At 39.5% G+C, this 12968-nt stretch overlaps 1 protein-coding gene across 1 annotated transcript; it reads right to left on the bottom strand.

The window, feature by feature from the left end:
• On the bottom strand, positions 1–1170 carry LOC131508362 (olfactory receptor 2A5). Its single transcript, XM_058723464.1, has one exon. It carries the CDS (start codon positions 1105–1107, stop codon positions 175–177), a length of 933 nt encoding a protein of 310 aa, XP_058579447.1. The 5' UTR covers positions 1108–1170; the 3' UTR covers positions 1–174.
• Between the last annotated feature and the right edge of the window lie 11798 nt (positions 1171–12968).

A 12968-nucleotide genomic window follows, 5' to 3' on the forward strand; every position in this document is an offset into this window, starting at 1 on the left:
CACTTACACCTTGTGGTCTGGAAGTACCCCATGCTTAGGGACAGAATCTGATCAATATATAGTTTTAATATTGAAAATCTTATACACGAGATTTTTGTAAGGCATTTGTATTATCATCACCCCAAATGTCATAGAAAACAACTCTTCCACCGTCAAGACCATCTCTGGCATCCCTCACATTGATCTCTCCAACCACAGCACTCTCCTCAGGGCGCCCTTGACATCGGTGTTCCTCAGGCTGTAGATCAGCGGGTTCAGCATAGGGTTGAAAAGGCTGTAAAACAAGGAAAGGATCTTCTGCTGCTCCTCAGGGTGGCGGGATTTGGGGGCCATGTACATGACAATGGCGCTTCCAAAGAAGAGCCCCACCACGCAGAGGTGGGAGGAGCAGGTGGAGAAGGCCTTTCTGCGGCCCTCCCCGGACTGGATCCTCAGGATGGCGAACAGGATGCGCGTGTAGGACACCAGAACCAGGCAGAGGGGCCCGACTAAGATAAACACAGAAGCAGCAAAAATGACAACTTGGTTGAGCCAGGTGTCAGCGCAGGCCAGCTTGAGGACAGACAGGATCTCACAGAAGAAGTGGTTGACTTCATGAGGCCCGCAGAAGGGCAGCCTCAGGATGAGAACCACATGGACCAGGGCCAGCAGGGAGCCACATGCCCAGGAAATGATAGCCTGAACCGTGCATACTCTCCAGTTCATGATGACAGTGTAACGTAGGGGGTGGCAAATCGCCACGTATCGATCATAAGACATCATTACTAAGACGAGACACTCAGTGTGAGCAAAAGCCATGTATAAAAAGGTCTGCATTATGCATGGGACAAAGGAGATCGTTTTTTCCTTGTTCAGAAGGTTCGCCAGCATCTTTGGGACATTATTTGAGGCATAGGCTATGTCAACAACAGCCAGGTGGGAGAGGAAGAAGTACATGGGGGTGTGCAGTCGGGAATCCAGCCAGATGAGCCCCAGGATGGTGCTGTTCCCCAGCAGGGTGAAGGCATAGAACAGGGAGAAGAGCCCGAAGAGGAATACCTGAGTCAGTGGGCTGAGTGGGAATCCCAGGAGAATGAATTCTGTGACCCATGTTTGATTTTCTGTCATTCCCTGACAACAGTATCTGTATCAGTCACTGCTGCTGAGGAACAAACTCTGATCTGGGTTACTTATTTAACAGAAAGAGGGGTTTTAAGGTATTTACTGTCTGTTCGCTCAGCTGGCAATCCTTTCCAGAGCCATTATGTCAACTCCTTTAATCCACTGTAAAGCAGAAAGAAAAATCTATTCAGGTAAGTAGTGCAAGTGAGCACAGGATTTCATGCACTATTTGGACTTTTACACAATTTTATTTAACTTTGATCGCGAGATCTATGTTTTTACTATTATGATGGCAGCCACAGAATAATGTGTTTTCCAGAATGACTGTTTCATTTGGGAAGTCCCATAGCCATAGTCTCGTATACTTTTACTTTCTAATTGATTTAGATTTCCAATTTTGTCCCCACTTCCTTTTTATCATTTGGTTTGCGCTGATTTTATAACTTGTGCAGAGTATACTGCACATAGCAGGTGCTCAATCAATGATAGAGTAAATAGGGGCTCCTGGGTGGCTCAGTTGGTTAAGCATCTGACTCTTGATTTAGCTCAGATCACGATCTCACAGTGGTGAGGTCAAGTCCCGCCTGCTTGGGATTCTCTTTCTCCTCTCCCTCTGCCCCTCCTCTGCTAGTGTACTTTGTCTCCCTCCCTCTCTCAAAAAAAAAAATAGAGTAAATAAATAAATGAATTAGGGAATAAGATTTATAAATGTCACTTCAAGGAGGTCTGTTTCCCGCTGTGTTCACTAGTTTTGGGGCTTTAGCAAATGAAGTCGTCCCTAAGTTTTTTACTTTCTGAAGCTACACAGGAAAATCTGACTGTTTCCCTTTTGAGCATGAGCAGAGCAACATCACTAATCTGGCCAGCATTCATAGAAGTAATTTATCTTATAGGGTCAGGGCAAGTGGTTATCATGTGAAGACTTAACCGTGTAATACCTCTACTGCTGCCCCACCCTACCCTCTTGCAGGACTACTTCCCTGGTTCTGCATAGATCCTACACCCCACTGCATTTGGACAGTTCCTAATACAGCACCCATTTGTTGCATGTATGGATGAATGGATGCATGGTTGGATGGATGGGTGGATGGTTGGAAGATAGGCATTACACTTGGGATGACATCCAAAGTGCCTATCCTGGAATTTAATCAAGACTTTGTCTCTTTCATTTTCTCTGGCTGCCATTCCACCAACCATATGGCCACAGGGATGACAGAAAGGGAGATCCTGAAATGTTCCATATACACCTATTAAATGACAATTCATGATACACATGATCATTCTCAATAGGCAGCTTATGATTCCAACTCTGAAAATTTCAGCCCTATCTTAAGACCAGAAAGCTGCCCATAAGTTGACCTTGTACCTCCTGCTCAAGATGCTAATTTCTGGAGCCCTTCCTTCCTCCAGACTCCAGCTTCTTTCAACTACCACACTTTGAAAAAAGCCCTTTACTCACTGTGGCACCAGCCCTTGTCTTATCTCAGAGATAGGATTAGATTTAGAGGAAATTGCACAGAAGTTGGCAGAGATTTTGAAGATCTGAGGACTTACCCCCTCCAACTGTCTCTGAAAGAGAGACTTTCAGGTGCAGGCCTTGTCCCTGTTCCCTTGACACAGGCTGATGCAGGTCCTGGGGGCTTCTCACTGTGAACATCAGCAGTAAAGATTTTATAGCAAGCTCATCTTCACCCCAAACCACCCAGATTGTCCCTGAGTGTCCCTGGGGGAGATGAGACAAGGACACATAAGACACAGATACTGTCTCTACCAGAAGAACAAAAGTTGTTTGTCTCTCTGTCTCTATTTCTCTGGGCCCTGGGGATGGATGTTCAGAAGAAAAGGAGCTAGCAAGTGATGAGTTAATACCCAGTTGGATCCATACGCAGGAGACTTGTGTAGTAATAAGAATAAACATACTCCTGAGACCACACTGCAAATTATACCCCCTAAGTATTTGATGGTGATGGGTTCCTGGATCTCCATCTTGTCTCGCATGGATTTTGTGAAGCTTGTAGGAGGCAGAACATCACCTTTATGAGATAATAGCTTGAAAGTCAACATGAATTTTTTCTTCCCTCCTTAGATAATTATAAGATGGTTGTTGGTAGATCAGGAAAACTCTATCAACCTTCTCAACTATGCTGAGAAAGATGCTGAATCCTCTCCATATAGTACCTGAGATTTGATACGGGGTGTTGGAAGTAAGGGAAAACAGAAACCAGAGTAAAGCTGCTCTTGAAGAGGTTTCTGATAGAAGCCTCGGAGTTTGGAAGGTGGAAGGTATCACATCTTTACTATGATATACTCATGAGTTCCATGAACCTTCTAATATAATAATGCCTTGGGCTGAGATGTTGACTTTATATTCACATAATAAAACATAAACAGAGGATGTCTTGAAAATTTTTGATTGTCTCTCTTTTGTGGGTCAGTCCTGTGTGTGTGTGTATTTGCTCAATAGGCAAAGTTTTGGAAAGAAACATCCAAAACTCATTTATCAGTTCACATTTGGTTCTTTACTTGAAAGAGGAGAAGTAGACTGTTAATGTGTGAACAATATGGTTCTCTGTTAACAAGGGAGGGAAGGAAGTATACCTATGGTTTTTGGCTTACATCCTAGTCAAGGATTCAAAGCATATGTATTTCTATGGGCAGAGTAAAAAAACTCAAGTAATAAGTGTCCTGAAATTTTGGAAGAGTGAAAAGTTTATAAGCTATGTACAGTGGTTACAAAATTAACTGAAGCATTTAAGATAAATTTATTGACTACCTAAAACTGGAGAATTAAATACTTCCATGATAATTTTGAATTTCTATATAATATTCATAATTATCTACATGTAGATTCTTAATTTAAGTCATTCTTTTATTAATTTATAAAATTCATTCAATTTATATTTACTGAGCATCTGTTATATGTGGGCACAGTCCTAGACACTGGAGAAGCAAACATTAATGAGATACTGCCTTGATCTTCAAAGACCTTACAGTCTCTCTCAGAGTGAGCCATGCAAACAAACAATTTAAGGGCTATGATAGAAGTGTGCACAGTACACCATGGGACCAAAGGAGAATGTGTTACATTATTCTGAAAGGGAGTCAGTATAGGCTTGACAACAAATGAGATACTTAAGCACTGTTCAGGAGGACATAAGGTGAAAAGAACATACCAGGCTGTCCCCTAGGGTATGAGGAGGGAAAGGAAAAAGAACAATATTGGAAAGGGGCTTCACAAACAAGTTTCTGTATTATGTCAAAGATGTTGGCTTTGTTTAGAATAAAAAGTAGAATTGTATGACTAAATACATGGTTACAAAGATTACTTCTTGTTTAGTGTAGAAGACTATTTAAAAGAAGAAGATTGAAGACTGTGAGGCCAAGCTATCTGAAGAGTAGGTGTTCAAATGAGAGATAGTGAGTACTTGCGTTAGGGGTGGTTACCATAGGGGTGGGGAGGAGAGAATGCATATGAAACACAATTACAGTAAAACCTTGGTTTGTGAAGATAATTCGTTCCTGAAACATGCGTGTAATCCAAAGCACTTGTATATCAAAGCAAATTTCCCCATAAGAAATAATGGAAACTCAGAGGATTCATTCCACAACCCAAAAATATTCCTATAAAAGATTACATTATTGTAATATAATGAAAAATAATAAAGAAATACAAAATATAAAGAAAAATAAACAAATTAACCTGCACTTACCTTTGAGAACTTTCATGGCTGATGCGAGGGAGACAAGAGAGAGAGAGGAGGATTGTTGTGTAGAACGACTTTCACTATCACTAAGGGAATCACTGCTGTCTATTGGCTCAGTGGAATCTTTTTCTGCATGGGGGCCATTGGTTATGCTTGCACGGATGTTGACTACACTACAGTATTAATAAACTCTTGTCATAAACTGTATTTATTGTAACTGGCAATATGGCGGCAGAGGAAAGAGTCTATATCAGCAGGCAGCCTGACCTAGAATGAAGCAAAGCATTCCTAAGCTTACTCTTGAATGGAAAAGCAAAGGACCATCCATAGGTTCTTTGAAGTGACAAAAAAAAAAATACACTAATGCCAGTTGTGGGCACCTTCCAACATTCTGAAAAATCACTGACTTCTGCCAAACACTGTGGCCTGAGATGGAGCATCCAAGCATGAGAGCTGATCACCCACCATCCCAGAGAGAGAGAGAGAGAGAGAGAGAGAGACAGAGAGAAAAGAGCCATTGGCTCAGTTGTGATCATGTGATAGACGTTTGGTGTCAGGTATGACTTGTATTGCAAGACATCACTCGTTTACCAAGTTAAAATTTATTAGAAATGTTTATCTTGCAAAACACTCGCAGAACAAGTTACCTGCAATCCAAGGTTTTACTGTAACAATATTTAGTGACATTTTGTGTGTGGTGAGGCAAAAAGCAGACCTTGGATGCTTCCCAGGCTGCTGGTTTATGTGGTTGTATATAGAGATGGCTTCATTCACTTATACAAAGAATACTTCGGGGAGAATGTATTTATGGCAAGTCCTGAAAGAGAGTATAGTTTTAACATGATGTGGTTGATGTGCCTATGAGATGTACAGGTGGATATGTCCAAGAAGGAATTAACCAAATTATTTTGGAGTTCATGAGAGATAACTAGTCCAAAGTCACGGATTTGGGAATCACATGCATTAGTTAAAGCCATGATAATGAAAAAAGTCATTTAAGGAGATCAGTTTTGTTGACAAGAAACAAGGACAAGAACAGTGTCTTAAGAATGACCAATATTTAAGAGTTGCACAGAGGAAGATAAACCTCCAAAGAAGAGCAAGAAGAAAGATCAGAGAAATAGGCAGCAGACCAGAAAATAGAAAGGAAGGAAATCGGAGAGTGATGTTACTCCAGGACACAAATAGGAGTATTTAATCCTAGGAGTAATTCTATCTTTTAGATACAAGAATATTCTTCTGCCCAGAACTGTACTGAAGTGAATATTTATAGAAAAAATAAAATAAAACCAGGGGCACCTGGGTGGCTCAGTCAGTTGGGTGTCCAACTTCAGCTCAGGTCATGATCTCACAGTTTGTGAGTTCGAGCCCCACATTGGGCTCTGTGCTGACAGCTCAGAGCCTGGAGCTGCTTCAGATTCTGTGTCTCCCTCTCTCTCTGCCCTGCCCCCCACTTGTGCTCTGTCTCTCAAAAATAAATAAATGTAAAAAAATGTTTTTAAGAAAATAAAAAAGAAAATAAAATCAAAATTACTAGGAGAAATCCATTATTATCCTTCAAGAAAAATACATCACTTTTTTTTGCATCATTGCCATTTGCATTGACCTGTGCAAGGGTGAACATTGTGCAGCAAGTAGAGAAAATTTTAATTTCCAGAGAGCCTACTATTAACATGTCAATCAGAAATATAATACCATTCAGGGGCACCTGGGTGACTCAGTTGGTTGATCATCTGACTTTGGCTCAGGTCATGATCTCGTGGTTTGTGTGTTCAAGCCCCACATCGGGCTCTATGCTGACAGTTCAGAGCCTGGATCCTGCTTCGGATTTTGTGTCTCCCTTTCTCTGCCCCTCTTCTGCTTGCGTGCTCTCTCTCTCTCAAAGATAATTAACATTAGAAATATAATACCATACAAATATACAGTGACTTCATTGTGAAAATGAGAAGTAGTTATTACCCTGTGTGAAACAAGGATTCAACTGACAGCGTATGATGCCAGGGATAAAGAGGCAGATGACCATAGATTTCCAAGGTGAGGATTATAGTTCAGCCTGCTAGGCATCCATCACATTCAAAAGAAGCTTCTGTTAGTACCCTGGAGGCACAGCCATCCTCCAGCAACTCATCACATTATTCTTAATTCATCAACACATGCAGAAAGGCTGATGAATAGGAAAATAATGGATTTCACACTTTCTCATTTTTTTTCTCCAATTAGGGGACAAAAGTCAACTCTATCTCTCGTATCTCCAGAACCACAGTGTAGACTCAAAAGGAAGAAGAAGGAGCAAGGACATTCTCAAACACGGAAGAGTCAGTGTCAGATATTCTATGCATTAATAATATGATTCTGGAGGACAAATTTTACATCTGTTAATTTGTTGGGTTTTGAAAAAAATGTTTATTTACTTATTTTAAGGGAAGGAGGGGCAGAGATAGAGGGAGAGAGAGAATCCTGAGCAGGCGCTGTGCTGCCAATGAAGAGCCTGTCATGGGGTTTGATCTCATAAATCTCATGAACTGTAAGATCGTGACCTGAGCTGAAATCAAGAGGTGGACATTTAACCAAATTAGCCACCCAGGTGCCCCTTTGTTGTTGTTGTTTTTGTTGTTGTTGTTGTTGTTTTAAAGAAAACCACTCCATTCTTTCTTAACCTTTCAACTGTTATGCATTTTTTAGTGTGTTTAGGTGATAGAGAAATGTTTCTCAAAGTATGGTCCCCAGACCACCAGAATGAGAAAAATAGTTCACTCTTTGTAAGGAAGCAAAAAGCACTTTGGAAACTCTAAAACTCAAAGTAAACGTATAGTACTATTTTTTAAAAACTTTTATGCATGCAAAGAACCTTAAAGAACACTGTATCCAAAGGTGTCATTTTAAAGATGAGAATACTGAAGTTGGACAGGTATGACTTCTTCAAAAATAAAGGCATATTTCAGGTAAGAACCCAGGCATCTCAAATCTAGTGTATCTAAAATGTACATTTCATAATATACATTCAGTTTTCTTCTCCTGGCTTCATCTATCACAGAAAGTTGTCTCACTACCCACACGCCCTTGCAAGTTACTCAAGTAAGAAACAGAGTCATTCTGGATTCTTCTTCCTCTCCAGACGTATATGAATTCTGTTCATTTCTTTCCAACGTCAGTGCCATTACGGTACCCCGCAGAGTAGGGTGGAGTGGTGGAGGGTGGTTCCTAGGTAAGAAGGGAGGGAGAAAGGTTTGATCCTCATAGTTATAATGAGACTTAAATACATACATTTAGCGTTGTTTCCATTATCAATTAGTCAAGTGAAAGTACTTGATCTGTGCCTTTTTTAACCTCTGTGAGGCTTTATTCTAGTCGAAGGTTGACAAAATCCAATAAACCAACGTAAAGTCTCTTAACGTGGCTTTCAGCTTCCATTCCATGCCCTCTTGCTTAAAAATCTTCAATGTCTTTCTTTGAACCATATAAAATCCAAATTCCCTCTGAAGGCTATGAAAGTAGTAAATGATCTGGCCCTTCCTGCTTCTTAAACCACATCTCTGGAAATCTTCCTCTTTGATCAGGGTGTTAAAGATGTACAGGACCTGGACAAGTTCTAGATCATAGAGAACTCTTGCCAGCCTCGGGGGTTTTGCACTCACTGGTCACTATGCCAGGAGTATGTCCTCAGTTTAATTATCGCTTGTTCCCCCCTCCCCCAACCACACTATTATACACCACAGCAGTAAATGTCACAAACGAAAACTCTTATGCCTTTTCACTGTTGTCTTTGTCTTCTCTACTCAAAGGGAAGTCCTTAAGGGCAGGGACTATGTCTTCTTTCATTATACTGAGAGCCCAGTGGCTTCTTCTAGTAGTGCTCAATTAATTAGCTACATAAATAAATCAACACTTTTATGATGATCAGGCTTATTTCATAGGCACTAATTGAAAAAGGTTAACGATCTATTAGTCACTTCATGCTTTTTATGAAATACACATTTTTAGTGAAGAATATCACATTTTTATAGCCTTAGAAAAGCAGATTTTTCTCATATGTTTGCTCATGGATCATCATTTTCATTACACTGAGCATGATTTGTAAGATATTCAGTTACAGAACTCCCTGTGCCCCACTTCTGTGACTCTTTGGTGTTTTCTGATCTTCTGATCTCCTTTTCATTTCTTTCTTCCTGCATCATTTTCTCCTTCTTCCTCTTTCTTCTTCCTCCTTCCCTCCCTCTCTTGCCTTCACATTTCCCTCCCTCCTTGCCCCTTCTCTTCTTAGTGTTCTCTTGGGCCCTTCTCCTCAACACTCTCTCTTCTCTCTTATGAATGTAAATTATTTTCAGTCATAGAGTGACTCATAATTAAATGAGGAATGTCAAACAGGATTTCAGATAACAAGGTAACAAATAGCAAAAACCAAAACAAATGAAAGAACAATGAAAAAGCCTCTTGGGGTTCCTGGGTGGCTCAGTCAGCTGAGTGCCTGACATCGGCTCAGGTCATGATCTCGCGGTTCATGAGTTTGAGCCCCATGTTGGGCTCTGTGCTGACAGCCTGGAGCCTGGATCTTGCTTGGAATCCTGTGCTTCCTTCTCTCTCTGCCCATCCCCCACTCATGCTCTGTCTCTGTCTCAAAAATAAACTTAAAAAAAATTTTTTTAAGAAAAAACTTCTTAGCAGCCTCAGATCGTGAAGTTCCTATGCCCACTAGCTCAGAGGGCACATGCCCCATCCTTCCCCTACTTATCTATCCTGAGGAGGTATAAATGTGAATGATGCACAGACTACCTTAGCTAAGAGCCCCATTGCCTCTCCTCTTCCAGAAGGCTTAATTCTTCACATTAAGAGAATTCTAATTGTAATTTGTACTTCCCTCTTGACAAACAGCTTATAGATGGATCTTTAGTAACCTAGGTAAAGAATAGGTGTTTTGCAAAAGTTTAACCCTACACTCCTTGTAATTATGTCAATGTTTGTCACTAAATATAGCTGAGCATGAGCTCACATCCATGTGAGAAGGGTCATGCTATCACCCATCGGTTAGTATGGAATAGTGGCCATAACACTCAAGTTGTTGTTTTTTTTTAAGTTGTTTCATGCCAGTCCTGGACATACTGTAGTAGTGGAGGTAGCAATATATTTTCCCTCTTCTCATTGACAACTTGCATGATACATAAAACATCTGTAATACTGGTATATGAATCCAAGTCTAATGATTTATCATTGATCAAGAGAATAAAAGTTTTCATGTTTCTATAACTAGAATGCGGATTAATCAAAAGAAAAGTCAGGAGTGCTTAGGTTGAGATCTAGGTGAAATTCACATGATTTAATGATTACTGATGTGGAATTATCCCACACACAGAATCTCAAATATTCCCAAAGCCTAAGACCATGAAATGTCTCATCTGCATCACTCAGCAGAGGTCAGAGGTTTGAGATTGCTGTACTGATCAATACTCATTATTTGAATAATACCTACAGACGAATGAGAATTGCCCATTATAGTGAATTCCTTGCCAGTAAGTGCCCCTTTGATAAGTTATTTTGAAATAAATAAAAATTGTCTAGTTTAAATTTGTATAGTCTGATTGATTATATTCTCTATCAGGACACACATTTAGTTGCTATCTGTATCTAAAAACCTTAAAGGGCACCTGGGTGGCTCAGTTGGTTGAGCATCCAACTTCATCTCAGGTCATGATCTCACAGCTTGTGGGTTCAAGCCCGCTTCAGGCTCTGGGCTGACAGACAGCTCAGAGCCTGGAGCCTGCTTCCGATTCTGTGTCTCTCTCTCTCTGCCCCTCCCCTGTTCGTGCTCTGTTTCTCTCTCTCTCAAAAATGAATAAACGTTGAATTGGGTTCACATTTATCTCCAGAAATAAAATCCTTCAGCTTCTAAGAGTTCAACTGGTAATCATAACACCTTGGTTCACTTCTTGGTATGTGTCACAGACTGTTCCAGGAACTCTGCATACCTACTCTCAGGAAGCAATCATTCAAAATACACCCAAAACTGAATAACTTCATGTGAATGAGAAAATTGAGACTCCAAGGAGTTCACTGACCTCGAACCCAGGTTTAATTACAAATTGCATAAACTACTTCACCACTGCCCTATTCCTTGTCTGGTATGCTGATTTGATAAGCCTAGGAGGGATGTGAACATACATTCCATACGCAGGTTGGTCGTGCTGCCTGAGTTAATTTCATAGTTGTATGATGTTCCATTGTATGAGGATATCATCATTTACTTAATCATTTTTTGGGTACTTAGATTTTTTTTCCATATGCTAAAAATATTATACTACTTAAAAATATTATATTAATATTATACATATTATAACATATGCACATACTATGAATAGAGGAATATTCTGTACATAAAACTTCTTTATTTGGGATTATATATCTTTAATTTTTAGAAATATACTTACTGAACGAAAGATCAGAAATATCTTCATGACTCAAGTCAGCACAAACTAATGGTCAGACAGATCAATGAGCCTTGCTGTACCACTTATTAGCTGTGTTACTGTAGGCAAGATGTTCAATGTCTAAATTATTTCTTCATCTATAAATTGGGTATAACATCAATATTTCAGAGTTCTTGTCAGATCTCAATGGGACAGTAAAGAGATAACTATTACTTATTATATTATTAAAGTGCTTTTTGCAAAGATTGATCCAATTATTTTTTCCCTTGTAAGCATATAAGAATTTCTTAACATCTCCTTGCTTGCGTGTCTCTCTGTGTACATGTATATAATTCCTAGACTTCAGTAATTTGCTAGTTTAAAATTGTGTCTATTAAATCTGCATGTGTCTCATCACTACTAACTATGCTGTGCTCTTCTCTGTACATCAGAGGGCACCTAGCATTGATCCATATCACCATCGGCACTATTTTAACCTTGGCCAGCTGATCATATTGGCTTCTGCCAAGTTTCTCCACCATAACGTAATTTTCCCTTTATAATCTATTAGAGTTTTGTAGGAGATATCCTGATGCTATACCAACATTTTGATCCTGATCAGAATTTTATCCACTAGGTTTAGCCTCAACTGACACCTCCTGCCTAAATCAGTCACCATTATAATGGTTGCCAAATAACAACTTCCTATTTCCATCATTTCCTCTACATTTATGAATTGTCATTCTGCTAAAGAAGAGCTTACACATCTCTATTTATTTTACTGGTTATTTATTTGTTTATATCATTGTCACGAATCTCTATTATATTAAATAAAATTTAATATTTTATTAAGTTATAATCTATTATTTTCATTTTTAATTTTATTTGGCCAATGAGAGTCCCTTCCAGATGACTTCTGTATCCTATTTTTACATCTTCACCTTCCTTTTTTTTAGTATTTTCTTATTTTCTGTTGTAAAAGATGTTACAGACTCTTCTTGTACTTTTTTTTCTTTATCTTTCCCTGGCATTAGCCATTTTTTCAGGAAGCCCTGCTCCCTTTAGTGGTAGAGAGTTATTAAGCCAATATCTGGGTTCTCAGTGTGCTCACTGCCAGCATAATGTCAGCGTTTGTAAGAAGACCAGCAAACGGGGGTGGGAAAGAAATGCATTTACATGTTTCCGTATTTACACACACTTATATATACAGATACATCTATAACTATTTCTACATTTATGTACACATTTTTAAATGTGACTTCACTAAAACATGGTAACTTGTACTTCATCAAAATTAAAAACTCCATTCTTTAAAAGGCACCATTAAGGGGCACCTGGGTGGCTCAGTTGGTTGGGCATCCGACTTCAGCTCAGGTCATGATCTCACAGCTCGTGAGTTCGAGCCCCACGTCAGGCACTGTGCCAACAACTCAGAGCCTGGAGCCCGCTTCAGATTCTGTGTCTCCCTCTCTCTCTACCCCTCCCCTGCTCATGCTCTGTCTCTCTCTGTCTCAGAAATAAATAAAAACATCAAAAAAAATTAAAAAAAATAAAAGGCACCATTAAGAAAACAAAAGGACAAACTACAGAATTGAATAAAATATTCACACTGCATATTTCTTCTGTCAAGCACTCCTGTCAAGAATATATAAAGGCCTCTTAAATTTAATAAGGAGACAACCCAAATAATAAATGAGCAAATGGTTTGAACAGATACTCCACTAACGAAGATATATAAAAGATCAATAACACATTTAAAAATGTT

The sequence above is a fragment of the Neofelis nebulosa genome, chromosome 4 (genome assembly GCF_028018385.1).
Source record: "Neofelis nebulosa isolate mNeoNeb1 chromosome 4, mNeoNeb1.pri, whole genome shotgun sequence".
Lineage (NCBI taxonomy): Eukaryota > Metazoa > Chordata > Mammalia > Carnivora > Felidae > Neofelis > Neofelis nebulosa.

Bases quoted from the DNA above. Each gene is read 5' to 3' on its own strand.
- LOC131508362 (XM_058723464.1), bottom strand. From the start codon at position 1,107: ATGACAGAAAATCAAACATGGGTCACAGAATTCATTCTCCTGGGATTC.